General features: G+C 49.4%; 1 protein-coding gene across 4 annotated transcripts in view; it reads right to left on the minus strand.

Annotated features, from left to right (window-relative positions):
- The window catches only part of LOC132916384 (myocardin-related transcription factor B-like), a 248310-nt gene that overhangs the window by 62856 nt on the left and 163995 nt on the right, over nucleotides 1-21459 (minus strand). For all 4 annotated transcript variants that reach the window (XM_060976309.1, XM_060976311.1, XM_060976310.1 and 1 more), the window contains 3 exons: nucleotides 14661-14761; nucleotides 14346-14563; nucleotides 12500-12687 (listed from right to left, as the gene is read on the minus strand). In XM_060976309.1, coding sequence (XP_060832292.1) covers nucleotides 12500-12687; nucleotides 14346-14563; nucleotides 14661-14761 — 507 coding nt within the window. The remainder of the gene's footprint in view (nucleotides 1-12499; nucleotides 12688-14345; nucleotides 14564-14660; nucleotides 14762-21459) is intronic.

Consider the following 21459-nt stretch of genomic DNA (forward strand, 5'->3'; position numbering starts at 1 on the left):
CCCTGTCGTTCCACCTTTCACTCTCGTCAAAGCAATTACAATTCCGGAGCAGCTAATAGGTGCGTGACACCGAGACGCTAAATCGTGTTACTCAATTGAAATCTACGGGCCGAGATAATCGAGACGAATGAGTGCACAAAGAAAAATAGCCGTCGAAAATTTCCCCCGTATGATCGTGCGTTCGAAATGGATGCTTAAGAGGCCTTGGCACGTGGGCTGGCGAGGCAGTCTCCGGTGCAGCGCGCCGCGTGGGCTAAAACAATCCTCGGTTAATTAAGATAATCGCTTGTTTATGACGCCATACCTCCGCTGTATCTGTCGTTACTCGGTGAAATTCGCTCGCGACGTCGAGAAAGCGCTTCGTTGCGTCTCAACAGCGACTGTATCTTTTTCATCGAGCTACATATTCGTTTCGTTGACGCGACGATCGAAATAATGTTCCTTTAGAAATATCCACGCGAAATATCCGAGTTTTTAATCAGTTTTACGTTCTATATGAAATGAAATGTTACGTTTGATAAGCGCTGTTAGATCTTACTTCAATGATAGAAAAAACATTTTAATAAAATGAAGATTCTAACGGAAGATCATCGTCCAGATCTTGAATTCTCTTTGCAAAGGTTCGTGGTGTTGGGACACGCGATCAAGCAATTACCCATAAACTATAACAGCAACTCGACCGAGCAACGTCCGAAGAGACCGTTTCTCCGGTTTTCTCGGTAAAAATCACGCTGCGAGTGATTTTAATAAACCGGAAATGGGCGCAAAATGATAATTCCACGGCGATGTTTCGGGTACGTAGATGCGCAAATTCGCGCGCGAGCACGATTATAATCGTTGGTATAATTAACGCGACTTTCGAGCCGTGGCCGTGTAAAGGAAGATGCTCGACAGACCAGGTACCGCTTGTGCAACCTCCATACCGTGAAATTAAACGACCGCGATTAATGGTAATTCACGATCGGGTTAAGGCTGAGATTAAAGGCCGATATTACGGGTAAATCGACCTTAACGAATGCGATTCAATATTGGGAAGATGTTTACGCGATCTTCGATGCAACACGGACGCAGGTGCAATGTATCGCGCGTTTCACGCTGGAAAACATGTTTCCTGACCAATTTCAAACTGTGAATCGAACGAGAACGGAACGCGTTTGCTTTTGATTCAGTCGAAAGAAATCGAGCGCGATAAAGTCTCTTTCATCCCGCTGGTCTGTGCCAAATGAGAATATTAGCGGACGAAAATTACACGATGTTTACCGAGGAGGAAGGTGAAAGAGGCGGATTGCGCTCGGAGCAGGCAACCACGTGCTGGGTGGTCGGCATACTGGGTCACTGGGTCTAATTAGGTAATTAGCAATTTGTATCTCGACTCGATCAAAGCCCTTCCCCTTCGTTGCGCAACGATCCACGAACCCATTCGCGAGATCGCGCGAGAAAAGTCTGCCTCTCTCGCCTTCGTTCGCTTCCCTGAATCCAAGTGCGGAACTCGAGAAGGCGAATGAAACGCGAGAGAGGAACGAAGACGTAAAAGCGGGAGGAGCAGAGGAAGAGGAAGAAAATGGCAGAGAGTTACGTTAAAAGCAACGAACACCCGGATCCTTTCGGAGCAATTACGACAGCCAGGCAAGAGGGAAGGACGGTAATTACTTTCGGTGCCTGTTCTCGCGATGGAACAGCCGCTGGCGTCGACGAGACGTAGTTCGTCGTTCGACGAGGCCCTGTCGAATATACGCTTTCCAGTTTAATCGCGCGACCATCGAGAAAAATCGCACGCGCACTCGCTCAGCTGGCCGTGTACGTTCCGCAGCGACATCCCGGCCAAATTGGCTATACTTTATGTCACGCGGCGTAATTTACGCGTCGTTCGCCGCCTTTTCGCCGCGAGGTAATGAAATGGTAATAACAACGTTGCGATTCGGGGACGAGCCTCGGGCGGCCATCATTACGCCGCTAATGTGGGAAATTGTGCTCGAACGGGGAAGGGACACGCAAGGCGGGCCCTGGTCTCGCCGCTAAATCTTCGCCACGATTTCTGGCGAAAGGAATGCGAGACGATGCCTTTGCACTACCTTGCCATGCCTTATTCGCATCATTGGCAACACTGGTGGATTACGTTTGTTTCATGTTTGACCAACGTTTCTCTTTTACATTTATACATATGTGCCGTATGAGATTCTTTCGAGGTCACATTTTTTTATATCGTGGAAGAGAAATAGAGCGAGATGAGATTATCTTTGATAATATATGAAATAGAGTTACTCGCATACGAAAGAAGCTGTGTGTATATGCGGTTGATAGGGGGCCAATCTCAACAATGTTTGCCAACGTCGTTACTACGAATAATACGAACGTTTCGATTCGCGTTTGCTAATATACACGCTAAATTTCACGATAAATAGACGTTACTCAGCTTGTTCATTATCGTGACATAGCCAATTGTGTCCTTCGATTTGTTTACCGTCAATAATGTCATGCGGAATTGAATCACTGCGAGTACTGTTTGCTAGCGCTGTTCTCTGCCAAGAATGCGGTGGTATTCTCGCATGCCAACGAAAATATTGTATCTACATAACCGAATACGCTAGTAAACATCGTTGCACCGATAGGGAACGTCTCATCAATTTTGTACTCCATTTCCACAGATCATCGATCATCGGTCATTTTAATTTTAGAATTTAACATCAAATGATATGAAATTTTTCCTTCTCTCGACTTTGTTTCTTTTCCTTCGCAAACGAAGGAACAGAAGCTCGAATAGCAATTCTCGTTTTAACGCTTAGCCAGCGTAATAACGCTGGAATCACCCACAGCAGCTGTAGCAATTGTCGCAATCTCAATTTACCGCATACCACGCTGCAGCTTGTTCCACGCTATCTACACAAGAAACAGAATCACGGAGGAAAACGAACATACTCGATCATAGATCTTCGACGGTCTACTCGGCTCGGGGATGCGAGCATTCGTCCTTTCGCAACAGGAATCCATCGAAGGCTTGTCAACCGGCGACCTTTGCTGAAACGGACGGCGCGGCGGCTCGAGAGAAACGCGCGAGGATGCGAGAAGGTGACGCGAGAAGGTGTCGCGAGGAATTGCCGATCGAACTTGAAGAACTCGCTATTCCCATGGAACACGAACGACGAAACGACCGAGATCCATCGGCGACTGTTTCCCCAGCGCGGTGACTGGAACGACCAGCCAGGATCGATCTCGCGAAATTTCGATCTTCGCAGCGAGCTAGTGAAAGCCTTCGATGGCATGCGGCTCGGTTGCTCGTAGAACCGCGAGAACCAGTCAATTTCTACGTCGAAGCCATTACGCCGATTTTATCTGGAAGATCTATAATGGACGGTTTAAAGCGAGGCTCGACCAGCGGAACGACTTCGAAGAATTAAAGCGGAGTACGCAGGATCAATGGCTTTTGTTTCCCTCTGTTCAATGACCATAATCGTGGTTCGGTGCACTTCCGCGTGTTTATCGTCCGGAAATAGCGAATCCACGATTATGGATCAACGCGACGATACGTTCGCAGGATTATGTCCTTGGACTAGCTGGCCCACTAAGGGAACTCGAGTATAAACGGCCAATTACAAAGTTCCACGATTCGATGACGTTCCGATGCTTGTTGGTTGTCGGTGGCCTTGAACGTTGAGCTTCGTACAGTTTGCTCTTGAAACTCTGTCGAGGAAGTATACCTATTTGAGGAGCAGTAGGATAAGGACGATCGGAAAATACACAATTACGAATTAATAGTAATCGCGAAGAAAAAGGATTGCTGGTGGTACAACGCGAGATCCCAATCGATACAGACCTCCCAGCATCGAAATCGCATCGGTATCGAGGGAAACTCACGAAGCAGCATTCCAAGTCACTAAATCACGATAAAATCGAATAAAAGAGATCCTTGCGAGAGATGAATCCGCGCTGGTTAGAAGGATAGGCGGCTCGTTACGGGTGCGCGTTGGGAATGACAATATTTCCAGGTAGCCGTGCGGCCAGCTCGTCAGGTGTTCGGAGTTACGATAATGTCTAATAACAGCGACGATGGAAGGCGACGGACCGGCGGGACAGAGATAACCAGAGGAAAAGGAGGAAGGAGAAGGCCAGCGTGCGGCTCGCGGCGTGACACGTTGTATCGGACCAGGTGGCCGACCGATTTGCCGCGACCACAATGACGCGTGGGCCGTGGAATTGTCCTGCGTCCGGCCTTTTTGCCTTCTCGTCTATCGTCGCGATGGCGAAACGACCCGTGAGAGACTTCTGCGAGAAATTGCATCGCATCGAACCAATCCCGACCCTCTATCTCTCTGTTTCTAACATCTTGCGCGGGAGTACTTAGTGATTTATGATTATTTTCGTTGACCAGGTGTTGCGTTAGAAGGTGGATCGAAGTAAAGAAAGCGTTACTGGTTCTTACTCTTACGTCGAATAGCGGAGGTTTAAAATTCCGGGAAAAAGTTTCTTAGAAAATCTCCTAGAAGAAGCGTACTCGTGGATAAATGTCCGTGGCAATTGTTACAATGTGATTTAACGTAGAGTCTGGAAATCGAAATATAGCGCGGCTCAGGCATATAAAAATGATAATAGGCGCTGCAAATTTACCGTTGAAACGTACTCGAGATATTGTCTTCTAGGACAAAATCCAATTAACCTAGATACGAGACAAACGAAAGGGTGTGGAATGAAACGAAAGGAAACAACATAGAACAGGCGAAGGTAAAAGTGTCGTCTCGGTTTTGCTTCGAATTAGGCGTCTCCGGGCACGAACACTCGCGGAAGGAAGAAACGATGTCCCGTTTAATTCGTCGCGCGTGGGTGTTGGCTAAGAAACGACTCTAAGCGTCGGCCGGCGTGAGCACTCGGTCACCGGAGTTCTTTGGCTCAGAGATCCCTCTCCGACGCCCCTTTCCCGCCTCGCGCGATACGCCGACCGATCGAACAGCCTTGAATACCAACGATCGTCACTTCCTTCCTCCCGTCAATGTTTTCCGTCGCACCGGCTACTGAATTTCAATTCAACGCCTCGTTTCGATGTACGAATTCCTGCCGCTTGTCAGATTCTAATCTACTTCGGCCTACCGCGACATGAAAGTCGTCATTTTTATTTCTATATAGTATTCAGCGAAAAAGGATTCAATTGGAATAGAGGCTGTTCTTAAAATCGATCGTTATTCACAAAATATACTGTTACTACAAATCGATGAAAATATCTGGGTACCAACGAGCAGTAAAGTAGATACGTAAACCAAATACTCGCGACAACATCGAAGTTTCAGAAAATCGAGAATCCAGTCAATATCGTTTACCGATAAAGTTTTTCGAAACGTTCAACTACCCGCATAATCCAGCAAACCAGAGATCCGTGCATCGTACGCGCATAAAGTACTTTGAAATACTATCAATTACGATCGAAGGTTCGGAGCAGCTCGGAGCGAAAGAAGATGCCTCGAGTCGTAAATCAAAGGAAATGGTTCGTGTCCACGACAGAAGCGTTGCCGTTCGTTCGAAAACGAGCTAGGGACGGGGCTCGGAGCCGGTGACTTGCAAGAGAAAATAGTCGGCGCGATTGTCGGTGGATTGGCACGTGGCTCGTCGCCGGGCCATTATAAAACACCGTGTTACGTGCGTGGGCCGGGCATGTAAGCATCGCTAGGTGTGCGCGTCCCTTTTTTCGCGCGAGCACGCCACGAATGCACGCACAGCCACGGCGGCGCAAGGATTTTTACGGTGACGAGGCGGCAGCCTGTGTATATACGCGGCGATTTCAATGCGATACTTTCAGCCGCGGCTCCGATTCGACATATCTCGATCCGGTTCGCCCACGGAAACCCGGAGCATGTCGATGTGTATGAATATGCAATGATAACGCGCGCGATTTATTTATAAGTATGACGCGGAGATCGATCCCTCGAGGAGGCAGGCGTGAAAAATCGACATAATATTATCAAAACGCGATGTTACGAAACGCCCGATGGAAAGCGCCTCGCTATCTCGAAATTGCGCGCGTCCAGGCTTGACGCGAGAACGCGCCGTAGCACGCGCCGTAAACGCAAATATATACGGTGATCCGATTAACCTTATCATCCGTGGCGGGCATTGTTCTATCGCGTGATTTGTACGGCAGGAAAATCGAGTTACACGAATATCGTAAAAAGGATACCGAGAGAGCGATTCTTTGGAATATCGAGATAAAGGTATGGTTCTACCCTTTCTGAATTAATATGGTTATAATGAAATGATATATAGATTTAATATCTCACAGCATCAAGAATATATCTCTAACATTAATCCGTATGAATCACGAACGGAAAAAATTTAAGAAACACAGGAACAGTAATGTTACACGACAGAGGCAATTAAACATTCAACCATTTTTCGCATCGATACTTTATGTAAATAATACAAGGAAGCTATTTATAAATGAGAAAAAGTCGGTACCGATCGCTGGAATAAAAGTACTATCTCGTGCGACAAGTTCCCGCATCGAGCGCTCGAACTTTTCCACATAACTGGATCACTCTTGAACGCAACGAATAATAAAAGAGTTCTTCGAAGTGGTTCACCCTGTACAGCGCGGGGAACGCTGGCGTCGTGTGTCCGCCTTCGATTTTTCCTTCGCGCCGCATTTTTGTCACGGTTACACACTATCGTATGAATTGTGGACCAGTCTCGGCGATTGGTTATCTCGCGAGCGGCCGACTCGGCGAGTAAGCGAGCGAGCGCGCGCCGTTACGTTCTGTCCGCGCCGCGCTGCGTTCCGAGTTAATTCGAGAGTACACGCGCGCGACACGCGATAAATTAGATAGAACGTAAACGAGATTGTCGGAACTATTCTCGATCCGCGAAATCGATCGCCGCGTAATTTATGCCCGACACGTGTGGGATTATGAGCGGTGTCTCTCGTCTCCGTCTATCTCGCGCTGGTAAGCTTATCTCCGCGGACCGTGCCGTTGATTTTTCGAGCTGACATCGTCTTTCCGTTCGTACGATTGAATTTGTGTCGTGGAAAAATTGATTTTTACACGAGTCGCTACGGTGCTGGCCGTGGTGTATCGACCGTTCTCGAAATGGAAGGCGATAAGTTAAGAGATTCATTAAAATCCATCATACTCCGTATTCGATCGAAAACAGCATACTTGAAGTCTCGCGATAGGCGCTATAAATCATTGAAACTAACGCGGAGATTTCGACGAGAGAGACGTCTTTCGCGAAGAAAGGTCCGAGTGAAATCGTCGAAGAGCCTGTCGTCTATCGCAGACCGGAGACTTCGACGCGTGGAAAGAAACGAATCGCGCGCTCGAACACGTCCTACGTGGTTTTTCACGTGCTCTGTCGATGATTCGCAAAATGATTCGCGCGAAGGGCTAGCTCGGGCGAACGAAGTGGGTTAACCTCGGTGGAAGGAGCCGCGTTCTACTCATGGCCGTCTTGCGGACGTCCTCCGACAGAAGACGAGCGTTCGTACGGCACGACGATGGCGCGAGCCCGAGGCCGTAAAAGCGTCCAACGTCGGCTTTTACGGCCAGTAGAACCGAAAGTTACGATCCTGCTTTTCATTTAATTAATTTCACCGTAAGCGCCCTCGAAAGATCGGGCGTGCGTGTAACGCAACCGCGGTCTCGCGTAGAAAAACGGTGTTTTTCGTGTCGCCGCCCCGGTAATTGGACGTCGAATGGATTTTTCAAAGCGTATACAAACTCGGCCGTATAATTAAGTCCGGTAAAGGTATACCGGGCGACTTTTAGCGCTTAGAGGAAAAAGCGCGAATGCGCGGAACGCGTCGATTCCTCTGGAATCGGAGCCGCCCGCGTCTAAAGGCCCGTGAATCCGACAAAACCGACCGAGGATGGAACAAGCGATCGACGCAGAACCGCCTCGACGCGCTGCGCACGATCTTCGCTGACTTTTTGTTATTGGAGCCAACTCGACTCGTGGACTGCACGCGCGGTTGCGACAGTTCGCTGATTTGCATACTAGAGGCTCGGATCGTTTAACGTGTCCACGTGAGCCGCAAACAGGTGGTTGACTTGTCGTTAACCTCGTTTGCAAACCGAATGTGTACGGAAGATATTTCGAAAAGTATTTCGTTCGCAAAATTCCCTTTGGCGAATTGTCACCAAATCTTCGCTACAGCCAGGAAACAATTTCTCGAAACAACAGATAAATTCTTCGATCAGTTGCTATTTACACAGACTAAAAGGAATGAAACTTTCGAGAAGGAGGTTCGTGGAAGGTGGACCGTCTTTCGTTAGGAAACCAGAAGGTATCGCTTTAATCGACGGCCGGGCCAATTAGCCGGCCATTACGAAATTCGTTTGGTCAAGGAGAGGAGCGAGACGGTGAAAATGTGTCCGCTTTGCTCGTCGAGTTTCCCCTGCCAGCTGAAACAGACCGGAGACAAAAACAAGCACACCGCCGGCACGGTCGCTGTTATAATGGAAAACCAGCCCGTCGCGTGGGACGTTTCATTAATGAAGATGTCTCATTAAGCGTTCGACCGCGGCAAACCGAGGTTATCGGCTTGAGCTGCTGGCTGGAAACGAGGCCTCTGCTCAGCCATACCGAGCATAATTCTGACATAATTTTTCGTTACGAAACGATCGTGCATCGGCCAGCGGCACACTACATGACATTAACGAACTTTTAGGGTGTCGTTGACCTGTTTGTATCCGTGTCGTACAATTACCTTCGCGATCGTGTTCTTCGATTAATTAACAAAGATTCCAATATCCTCGTCACAAGAATCGTGCGGTGCCATGGCCGATTCACCTAGATTTCAGCTTGTCAACTTATTTAAGGGAATTTTAGAATAGTCAAATAGCTGCTAACAGTCGCTCGATTTCGTGTGCAAGACGCATTGTGGAATCCAAGCATCGCGCCAGTCGCGGCCTGCAGAACTCGATGAAATCCTGTTTTTTTTATTAATCGACCCGCCGCTGGAACGTGTTTTCCACTGCGAGGAATGCCGAAATTATTGCACCGTATGGATACAATGTCTGGCAAACGTGGCAAACGATCCGCGTACTTCTGTCAAGAGACTGTACAGTACCGTGTAGGTATATCTATACGTTTATCGTAATTACGAGAGGGCAGAAGGCAAATTTTTCGTAACGACGTGTAACATTAAACACCCCCCTCGCATTATTCCCATGTACAACATTAAACACGAATTAAAACCAATCTACGGAATAACGTAGAACGTTACTATCGAGACCTGATTTGTTAGAGTCAAAACGCGTCGTGATATTATCGCATCCTCCTCGTAGTCGTGCAACGTTCGACGAATTCACGAAGACAGAGGCACCCTGGCGAATGGTAGAACGTTCGCCGAGGAGATCCGACACGGAGAATGCCCGAGTAAATTTTATCGAAGGATTCCGTGCCCACACGAGGCGTATCGAGGTTCGAATCGACCTTAAATTACTCGCGATTCCCGAGCCGAAGTCGTCTCGAACTTTTGAGTCACACCCGGCCTGCCGTCCAGGCGCACGGATAATGGCGTCGCCGCGCGAAGAAAGAGAGATAACTTAGAGACACGAAGAAAGACGGTTGGAACGGTTGACCAAAGCGAAACGCGACGATTCTATGGATACAGGAGCGAGAAAGAGATCGAGGGATACTCGGTAAAGTCTCAAATCGGCCCGCACCCTTCTGCCAGCAGAATTTACGATTGTCCACGCGAAAGCGTAGGTAATCGTCGATGATATCACCGTTATAAATAGGCACGCCTCCTGTCTCCCGTATATTTATACTTGCACACAGTCGCGCGACGCTGTACACCTACCTGTCCGCACGAATATTCGCGCGCACGATCTTTCTTTCTCTTTCCCCTCCTTTTTCTTTCATGGGTATTACTCTCTGGACAGCGCAATGCCGCGCGCGTGCATAGCACACGTACACAGGTGCGTTCTGGTCGAGGTGCGCGCAACTTGTCTCCGAACAGTGACGTCGGAATTACGGGGGCAGCGGCCCACCGGCATTTTCACGCGGGAAAACCTTCTCGCGGGAACGTCGCGTTCTGGATATTCCACATAGCGACTCCGATTCTAGATTGAGGAGGCGAGACTCTGGTTACTTTCTCGTGAACGAGATACGAGGACAATGGAAGGACGAGGAAACGAACGTCTTACCAAATACTTTGTCGTGATGCAAACGACTGTTCGCTGAAACGACGAAACCGGTAGCTACGTGCGAACGAAGTAAGGCAACGCTGCGATCGAAAAGTTCCCAACGCTGTCAGTTAAATACTTGGTTCCGTTTCGTTCTTCTCTTAATACAGGTCAGTTAAACTCAGCCTACCGTATTTCGATATGCCTTCAAAAAAATAAGGTCGACGCCACTGTCGACAGGTACGCGGTTCACAAGCGGCGCGTACGCGTTTCGGAGCTCGGCGTGTGCGTGAGGAGAACGCGGCTCGGTTCGTCCACTGGCAAAAAGTAATTGCAGAAAAAGGCGGCCGATAAACGCGACAAAATGACGTTCTAAAGACTGCAGCCGGTGGTCCGCGGCTTTAATGAGGCTCTCCGCTCGACCTACCTGAGCATACGCGCTACGATTCGTCCAGCGATCGAAAGACAAGGCAGAGAGAGGACGTGGATCCGACGCGGAACAAACGCACCGCGGGGGTCGTCCGTGCGTCTCCGCCTCGACGTATTTATACGTCGATCGATCGTACTCGCTTCGCTCACGTGCTGCGGGGGATAACGTATGCGAACGCGGCAAAAAGCAACCGCGGCTCGTTTGCCGAAGGTGAAATCAATTTTCGGCCGGTAACATTTTGTCGCGTCTTCTGCTCGTCTCGTAGCCTCCACCGCCATGACGGCAGTCCGCAGGATCGTTGCGTGCGTCGTGGCTCGGCGTCCAGCGCCGCAAACCCGGCCGCGATGAGTTATCGTTGACCACTCGCTGTATTGTTGTTCGACGGTGTTGCTCGAACCGATGTCGGGACGATGTTACGTCCAACTCGCGCCGGTGGTCGGTATAACTTTCTTGCGACCACGACCGGTCGTTCGATATTAACCTCTTTCTTCCGACGGAACTTACGACGAGAGTGAATTTGTTCAGTTGACGGAGTGTACGTAAATCTACGTTGTATTTCCATAGCATTAAATTGTTGTCGACGTATGAAAGTACCACTAAACGATACGAAGTTTAATGTACGTACTTGCATCTCATTAATCTGCCTGTAAATATTATAACAGCCACAGTAGCGCGTTATTACTTTTCCTAGTGATCTATTAAAATTTTATGACGTAAAAAGTAAAAATTATCAGATTCAGTAGCTTCCGGAAGGAATGCTGTTATCGCGAATCGTGCAATCGGCAACGGAAATGCTACGAGTAGGATCAGAGGTATGGGTTGCGCAGTGCTAAAGAAATATCGTAGAAATATCTATGGATTCCAAGTCGGTGATCGGTCGGTTATAACGAGCGACTGATTACACTGGCACCACGAGCATAATAGCGGGGGCCTCGTTAAAGAGGGTGAGCTTCGACCGCGGATTACAGACGTTCATGGCTCGCGGATGCTAACAGCCAGGATAACTGCAACGTGGAGTTGCACGGAACACAGTTGCGCGATTACAGGCCGTCTCGCATAATAACCGAGACTAATGCGACCGGCAACCGATCGGAAGCGAACGTCGTCGCACGGCGAACCGTTAGTCGTTTTCATCGGTTATTCCGGACGTCGAGAACGACACTTCCTCCTCCGCGCGCGCTGGAAGTCAAGATCGATCGACGGTTATCGAGGCCGTGGACGTGCCTTGATGCAACGGGAAGCTTTGTCCGGTTGTTCTATTGTTACCGGCTGTCAACGAGATTCATTCTCCAGATATAAATAAACCGATCGAAATAAAAGTTTCTTGAATGGCGGAATATCTTTTTTCAATACTTTACACAGTACTACTATTTATCTTACAAAATCGTAATTGCAGTAAAGGAAAAGTACACGCTGCAAAAGAACGAAAAAAGAGTATCTTTTAAAATCGTCGTCTCATTAACATAGAAAGGAAGAACGATACCTGATGCCTCTCGTTACGGTGGCTGGAGAAAAAGTTTAATTCGCAGAAAGGATATAAACCGGCATTCCGCGATCGATAAAATTCGTGGTACGCGAGCGTCGATCTTCCGTTACGATCGGTAGCTCCGTTCTGAACGAGGAGCAACGTCGTGGCGATCGACGGTATACGGTGACGATGTATCCTTTTCACGGTTACGAGGCCGAGATCGGTGGCCGTACGACCCGATAAAAACATCCGGTGAATAGCGGTGTGCCCGAGACGATTGCAGAGGCGACGAATCGGATCGGGTCGGCGGCGGTGGATCGTCCAGAAAATCGCGAGAGACTCGCGACGAAAAGGATCGTTGACGAAACACGAATCGGTTGCTGAACAAGAACTGGAGGTTACGCCGGCACGGCGTTCTCGTTTAAGGGTCATAAAGCGCGACGACAGGGGCAGTCGTACAAAAAGGTAGCAATAAAATGTAAATGTACTCACATTCCTTGTTGCGATCCATGGCGTGTTGAAGCGACGAGTCGTCGACCTCCGCCTTCGGCGGCGACTGATTACCCTCGGCCATCTCTGCGCCCGATCCTGGAACACCCGCGGTCTTCCTTCCTGCCACGTCCGCCGCTTTATCCTGCTGCGGCGAGGGCTTCGTGCCTTTCTTACCGTTTCCAGCGTCCCTGCGGGTCCGAGCGCGGACCGAAACGAGCAAAACGTGCCGTTTTGTGAATTAATCTTTCATACGTCGATACGTCGAACCGACCAACGGATCGACCCATCGATTCGTGGTTGCCATCGCTTCGTGTCCAGGAACAGGAGGGGAAGGAGGAGACGAACGATCGAAGAGGAGAACTCGCCGGCAAAACGAGTGTCAATCGGCTCCGAGTCCATCCTTTGGTCGTGTTTTTGCCGATGATGAAGGAATGACGGATCAATCGACACTCGGTTCAACCGAATGGAACGTTTTCATCAGAAAGCGACGAAAACCGCTCTCTCTCTCTTTCTCCTCTCCTCTTCCACCGCATCCACCGCGAGTGACTGACCCCTTGGCTCCGAGCAAGAAACCCTTTCAGGATATTATTGTATCGAGTGGTTCCGTTCTCTTCGAGTTTCTAATAGATTCTGCTCGTTTTTGCGCAAAAACTTGAATATGGACGTTTTTTGTATTTTGCCGGAACAACGTTCGTTCTATTTCAGTCGAGAATAAGAGTTTACCGCGTTAACAACACTTTGACTCGAAGTTGTCGGTACTGTACTTCGGTTATTTAAATCACTTGAATCGCTTTGCATTTATTTCACCTAGTAGCACGTTGTTCTTTGCTTATCCGTAAGGCACCTCGAAATATCACGAAACAACCCGCGAACAACCATCGACTCTGTACTTAATTTTGTTATTGGAACATCGATTTTTCCATGAAACACGGTGTAACAAAAATAGCCAATTAAACTTTATCCGAAAACACGTACGCGAAGGCAGTTTCAAAAGTCTGAGCAACTTTGTTACGATCTCCGCGGCACCGCGTTATCTTCCGCTTTATTAAGCGTTATTTACGTTACTGCCTCCGCGTGGTACAGCCTCGCGAATCTCGCAGGCCGTATCCTCGTGTTCCGCAAGATGATTTAGAGCGCGTGATAAACCGCGATATAACATCGATACGCTTTATCTTGCGGCGTTTCAGCGCCAGGGAAAGCGTGGAACGCAGCTCGATCCGCGATATACGCGCGCTCGTTCGCGGACGGTATCTCGAAGAGTTCGAGCCCATAAAACCGGGTCATTCGAGGCGAGAACGCGAATAAAACGCCGGCGAAGAGATAAGAGCGGACCGAACCGCGGATAAAAAACTTGGGTTAAAATTGCGGCTGCCCGATGGAATATTTTAAGGTACTCGAAAGAGAAAGTCCTCGGGATCGAAGATCGCTCGTCAGCCTGCTCGATAGCAAGGTGGTTAGAACGTTTATGTTCTCGCGTAACGATTACGTGGGAACGTTAAATCGTACAAGTTAGATCGGTCGTGAATCGTCGAAAGGAACTCCGTTTTCGCAACAGTTACACGGTTATCGCGACCAACTTTCCGCGGCCGTGAGTAAGTACTTGGTAGAAATAATAAACTGTCGAGAAGAGAGCGCACTGGGCTTGCGTTCTGATGCTAGCGCGAAAACGATAGGTAGATCGTAACCATAGTCTTATGTATAACAAACGTGTAACGTGTTGTACGAAAAGTATTCGATAGAAGCAACCGTATCGCGAAAGATATAAAAATAGTGGGGTCAGTCACTCGAGGAATCGTAGTCTGGAAAGACGGTTATTGCCGAGTGAATTCATTTGCAGGGTAATCACCTCTCGTCTTTGGATTCGCGTCTGGCTTCCTTCCTGTCTCTTTCCTTATCCTTCAGACTGTCCACCTTCTTCGCCTTAGACTTCGACTTGGAATCACCTTTGGCGACCTTGTGATCAAGGACGGCACTGGTGTCGGCGGCCACGATGCCCTCGGTGTTCAACTGACCACCGGAAGTACTCGACGAAGAGGAAGTCGAGGCTCGGGTGTTAGTATAGTCCTGCACGAGGAGCGCACCTCGTTATCCGGGATTCGTTCAAGGACGCTCGAGGGCCACCGATGGCGACAGGGGGGACAGGAAAGGACAAGCAGCTTACCTTAAACCACTCCGGGTATATAGCGCTGATGGTGTCTAGAAGATCCTGATCGAGCTGAATCCTCCAGAATGGGGAGCCGCTGTCCAACCTGTGGCCAGACTCTGCAACGAACAAACGCGAACGCTGTTACAAACCTTCTTCGCGTGAGAATAATTCCTACCGATTGCGAGAAAAAGGAATATATCGGGAAAGATATCGATTTTATAAAAACAGGTGAACAGTTCGAAGTTTTCAAAATGATCCGGTAAAATACAACGATGAGACGCGTTCCGAGAACATTCTTCTTATAACATCGTGGCATTAAATCATCCGAGAGAACATCAATTCCGAGTAAAGTGGACGATATAAATCCGATCGGCGCCGATACGATGTCGATCGACGCATCCTTCGCTATCGCGGTCGCAGCGATAAAACATCGTGGGGCAACGAGAACGATCGAAGCCGAGTTTTTCTGGCAATTCTATCGGACGCGGTTCGTCGCGAATCGGCGACCTCATCGATCACCGATCGAATTCGCGACCGATTAAATGTAGGATTTAGAGCGTGCAAGCGGTTACGACCCACCGCGCGAAGGTTGACCGGTTGGGCTCTAAGGAGTCATTCCCACCGCATAAGGGCTAATGGTACCCCGACGACCAATAGCCCGAAGGCGTATCAAAACCTCACGGAATGCCGGCCGCTTCGTTTCTTTCGTGGATTCCACGGGATTCCCTGCCTAATTTAAACGTTCGTCCCTGCCGGTTGCCGCTCGGAAGGGATCACCTCTGGACACGAACCAGACGAAGGACGAGAAATCTGTCGCTGTGCACCGGGTTTCGTTGGCCGACGAGGTGGGGAGACGCTGGAGGGGACAGGGGGGTGGAACACCTCGTTACGACGACATTCTACGGGCGAGACGCGTGCCCTGCCTTCGTGATCGAGCCACGAATCGGGCAGACAGAGATCGGAAAAAGAAGGAAGAGTGGTCCTGCGGGACTTTCGGACTGCTCGCCGACAGAAAACACGGATTCGAGACAGTCCATGTTCCCGACTCGTAAGTAACCTACGGGAAAAACGCGGTTTTCTACACCGACCTTCGTTAAACGAAGAGACATCACGCTCTCGAATAGATCCTCGATCGGTGTAGGATGGGTCTAGAATCTGAAGCATAAATCTATTTCAAGCTGATAGCTCGTAGAGATGATCGTTTTGTTTCTTTGAAGCGAATAAACGTGACGTCGCTAGGAAGAAGACTTCGGTCAGACGGATCCTATGCTTTCGTCTTGCTGCAACGAAAAGATTCGTCTCGCGTCTCGAGCGAACCAGGAAGTCCTCCGACACGGTATCTCGAATCGAGCTGTCGGTCAGGATCGAAACAGGTCAGTTTCGACGATCAGACGTCGAGAAGATTTCACCTTAACCCAATAAGTGATTAGTGGGCCGGTACGCCGGGAGAGCGGAATAAATGGTCAATCAGTATGCGCGTACCGGACAATCCGCTGTAAATCACGCCGTGAATCATTCGTCGACATAAATCTAGTCTCGGAACGGTGATCAATGCGATCCCGACCGGTCCCGGACACATTAGTTAAACGCTGTGCATGCCGTCGTTTACGGGACACGCATCGCGAGGCCCGCCCGTGCCTCGGAATCTCTCGGTTCGAGCGTAAAAACCGATGCCAACGGCCTAATAGCGCCGATTCGAGGGGAGCCCCATCGGAAACGATACATCACCGTTCGATCGCCGATCCCTCGATCGGATAACACCGCAATAGCCTCGTCGGTTCGACTGTTCCTTTCGGTTAACGACACCTTTCACGGCTGTGCTGCGTTCGCGAGCCTACCGATCGCTTCTCGTTCGATCGTGCTCACCACGCGATCCAACGAAACCGATTCTTACCTCTTCACGGTGTACACGGTCTCGATCGAGCCTTTAGAATTTCTCGTTTCGTGTCTGATCGACGTATATACACGGACTGCTGGATTTTATCGATTCGATTAATACGGAGACGCAAAATGACGGTCGACACGAAAGCAAAAGGCGCTTGAGTTAGCGCCAGCTACTATGTAACGCCGTTCTAGCTACTTATAACCAACTGGTTCCTGCTGAGAATACTTCCAACTTCTCTTCCAACATAATTACGATAATATGGAGATACTCTACCAGGATCCTCTTCCAGATAGAATACTAATTACGTCGCGCATCGTTGCCCATACATCATCCGAATAAGCTGTCACTACTGGTTTCACGCAGACCGTAAGAAGAACGATCGACTAGTTCCTTCTGACAGAAGAAAAAAATGGAGAACCGCGGGATCCTGGAAGCTCGGTCTTTGGACCCATGGCCGACACGATCCACTAGTCGACCGCAGAAGGTACGAGAGCAGGCAGAGACAGCGTATCGCAAGAACGGTCCGTGGCCCCCGAAAACAATAACAAACCTCGGTGACTGGTTTAGCCGATCGAAGCAGAAACCTCAACCCCGTCGCAGAACATATTCCGTGGAAGACCCCGAATGCGAAATGCATTCCTTGGAAGCGGCCACGGCATCGGCCGCCAGTCGAAATTCGGGCAAATAAATCTCGCGCTTCTCTCCTCTTCTTTCTTCCTCCCTCTCTTTTACAGAGGACTTCTCTGGTTCGCGTCGTTCCACCCGTCCTCGTAGTCGTCTTAGTCGTCGTCGTTGTCTTCTTCTTCTCCTCCTTTTCGCTCGTGATCCTTCGATCTTTGATCCACTTGCACACTGACGAACCCGTCCAGCGGAACATGCTCGCGAGTATACGTACACGTGTACGCGTCCACACGAATTCTAGCGCGTTTTATACTGGGTGACGTGCTTTCGATCGTGGAACTATCACGATGTAACCGGACGAAGGTCGATCGATTCTTTGTACATTAGGTTTTTGAGCGTTTCTAACAACCTCGTCCCTGTAAAGGTATTTACTTGACGTTTAACGTAAGATTTTTTATACACAGGCGTGGTACATTTTACAGGTCGATCGAATCAGGTACGGTACCTCGATATTCACAAGTGGAGTAGTACGTAGAACTTTGGCGGCGATTTGGAGCCTGTAAACCTGATACTTCGATACAAGTGCCGTCATCTTTGTTCGAAACTTGCAAATTGATTTCCATACAAATACTTAAATTTTCTATTCTTGACGGACGCTTAAAACTTTCCTCGAATCATCCCCTTGGCCTTTAAATTCGGTGACGCGGGAACGATTATCGAAGCTACGCTGCAAGCAAAACCGATTCGCGATAAACACCCTGTACAAACGGATTGTACACGTGCACAGGTAGGCCGCGGGCCACGTGTGCGTGCTCACTGACGTGCGTGTAGAAGAGAGAGCACGTGCGTGTTCGCCCTTGCATTCGACTGCAGAGCCCGTGAGTCACTCTCTCGTCAGGGCCTGCGCTGGTAGCCGCGAAAAACTGCACGCTGCACTTCGGGAATGTCGTTGGCATGTACAGGGTGTTCCCCTTTGCTGCCGTCTGCCTGGCCGACAAGAACGGCGACGGTTTGCCTCGGGATTTCGCTTCCCCCTTTCTTCTATCCTTTTTTCCCCGGCTCGCGGCCCTTTCGAAGAACCGCCGCGAGTCCAGGGCTCTTCCTACTATCGTCCAGCTCGTTCGCTGATCGTTGTACCACGGAAACTTTCCTTCTTCGCGGAAAAATCCTTCTTCCGTGCCATTGCTTTTTATCGTTTATTAAGCGACTGCTCGAGCAACTCGTCCTTTTTACATCGATTATGGATGATTGGTTATTGGATTCGAATGGGTGCGATCACGCGACAGAAACCTTGAAAAATGCTGTCCACCGACATTCACCGAACCATTCGAAGAGAAAATGCTCGTAATTTTGGGAATTAATCGTGGCAATTTCCAAAATTGCCTCTGCGAACCGGATCTCGCCGGAGATACGTGTCCCGAGGATCCTCTTCGATACTCTTCGATGACTTATTACCCGAGCGACGGTCTGCTTCGGGACTCGTGCGGCCTATTGCTCGTTTTTCCACTCTCGTCGAGAGATTATTTAGCACTCCATTTGTCGGCGGCATTGCTGGATTATAGAGCATCGAGATCGACCCAGTTGAGAACGACCAGCGTTCCTCGTCTCTTTCCCGCTCACTTCTCTTACCTCGCTCCTTCCTGCTTCTTCTTCGATCCACGATGCATGCGCATATTACGCCTGTACCGAGCATCGATCATACGTGTTGTTATTTTCACGCCTATTCCCTCGGTTGAAACAATGTTTCGCGTTGAAACGGTACCGATTGTTTCGATTGGTTCGACGCACAGCCCGGCTAATTATAACGACTGCCTTTTCGCTGAATCAATCTGTGCAACAGCACCTCTCGTTCTATGCACGAATTTGCCAGTGCAGTAGTCGTAGATCTACCTGGCAACACGGTAGCCGTGGCTTCTATTTGGCCGTTTTATTTTATCTGCCAAAAAGCGCAACGATCACCTCCAAATCTCAATAAGCATAAATCAGCTAGATTCAAAGGAGATTTCCAGCAGCAATAACTTTTAATCGCTATTGCGATTCAAAATACGATGCGCGAGTAGCGTGTTCTTTCGAAATAATCGTGCTGGTGGATGGAGTGGAGTGCGGAGGGTTAGGCTGCCGAGCGAGGAAGAGAAGAACGAATGAGGCAGTAGGCGCGGAGGAGGAGGCTCGCTCACAATAGCCGTGCTTTGCCGCTCATTAGAGACGGGGTCATAGGTCGGCTGAAACCGGCGCTTTGTGCCCCTCGTTCCTGTAACTCACGTACAAACAATGTCCACGCACGGAGGATCCCCTTTTCTGCCTGTACGCGAGAGCCAACGTAACCCGACCGTGTTCGATCCTTTGTCCAAAAGTCAGCGGCGTTAATGAAGGAGCTTTTTTTTGTCGAGCGGCCGACCCCGCTGTGGGCGTAGTCCAGTGGCCAAATCGAGAGCAAAGTATCCAAGAGGATCGACGCACCACGATATATGTATTCGCTTCCGGGATCTCAGCTGCGCGTAATTTACACTGATTCGTCGTATTTCCATCTTCCTACGGCTCTCGATTCTCACATTTTTCGTCGGATACCATTTCAAAGTGCAACGAACGAAAACTGTGTTTATTATAGGAGGAAAAAATTGATAAAAATTTTCATACCTCTTTCAATCGGTATCCAGCGTATACAGTTCGACCGGTCAAACTCGAGGAAAAAAGAAAAAAAAGAACTCTGGCAAAGAAGAGTTTAGCTCCACCTGTCGACGCCGCCTACTCGCAGATACTTTTCGTTTCAGATTCGCTTGGCTACGTTATCCATCCACGATTCAAAGAAACGTTGGGCCAACGCGAAGATACATCAGCTTCGGGAATCAAAAGGGCTCCCAAGCAACTAATCATCGATTAAGCGAGCGTCGGACACGGAGGTGGTGGTCGTCGCGGAGCGCAACCACCTAGCTTCCACGGGGTGTTCCTTTGTTCTCGGCCGTCCCACACGGCCGGGTTCCATTGAACCCGGTACGATTATAAATTGCCCCGTGAAAGCGTGGCCTGGCCTATGTGCGGCCGGCAGCGTGCACTTTCCACACGCGTAACGCCCGCCAAGACAACGCACACGTACACGGGTAACAGCCCGAGCGAGCGGGGAGACTTATTTACCGGAGGTACAGGCTCCACTTAACCCGTAACCTCCAGCTTCGTATATCTTGTCGACAATGCGTACACCGATGAATTCAATACTTCCACCCCATACCCTCCCCCATCACCGAGCTTCCTCAATAAACTCCGACCGGAGAAATATGGCGCTGGATCAATGGTACTTTTCACCGGGTCTCTCTAGTTCCTCACCGCGCACGGTTCTGACTCTCTTCGTGGATCATCCTTCGCGTCTCTCGTGGGTGGGACGCGCTGGGTGTCCGACCATCGCTTCTCTGTCTTAACACGAAGGCCTATTTTCTTAAAGTCGCACCGACGAGTTTGAAATTTCTCCAAGTGGTAATTGACACGTGGCCAGGTTTGTTTAACGGTGGTTTCAAGAGCCAGATTTTTATCGAATCGCGAAGGAGTTTCCTCTCGACTCGGCTTGTGCTTTCATCGTAAAGTTAAATCGCTTTGTGGATAGGATATCTATGGCGTTTTCACTTAGACTTTACGATGTTCTTTTCACCAGTGATCGTCGAGTAGATTCCTCGTAAAAAGATCCTCGCGTGCATTAATCTCGAGGCACAGAGGCTGCAATGAATGCTAATTTCTCGAGCATATAATAAAGCAGCCTCGATTACGGTGGACAGCTCGAACGGAATAAGACGATGAATTCAAATCGATACTCGTTTCGGCGAAGAATCGCCGAGTGCGATCAACGTTCCTCGAAGAAGCTCCACGGAAAGTCGATTCGTGGGGGTATCGTTATGAAACAAAATCATGTACCGACGATCGATGCTACCGATGCGATGTCAGGGCGCGTCCCTTCATCGTACGACTTCTATTTTTTTCCGGTCTACAGCACGATGCTCTGTGGGCGGAACATTATGTAGCTGACGAAAGAGAGACCGCACGGCAGATCGATTTGCCTGAATCATCGTCGAACAGTCGATCCTACCAGCGCGCTTGGATCTTTGCCTCTCGTTTTGTTCGTCTCGTTCGTTCCAGGTGGATCACGATCGTCCGTGGGCGGGACGTTGCCGAAAGAACGCGAATCGCCTCGATTGAATCATCCTCGACCGTCTTCGAAGCTACTGGCCCGAATCGGTCGATCCTTCCAACGAAACTCGCATCCTCTTGATCCTGTTTTTCGAATTCGCAAGGAGACGCTGAGTTATCGGCCAATCACAGCCA

Source organism: Bombus pascuorum, chromosome 2 (genome assembly GCF_905332965.1).
Source record: "Bombus pascuorum chromosome 2, iyBomPasc1.1, whole genome shotgun sequence".
Lineage (NCBI taxonomy): Eukaryota > Metazoa > Arthropoda > Insecta > Hymenoptera > Apidae > Bombus > Bombus pascuorum.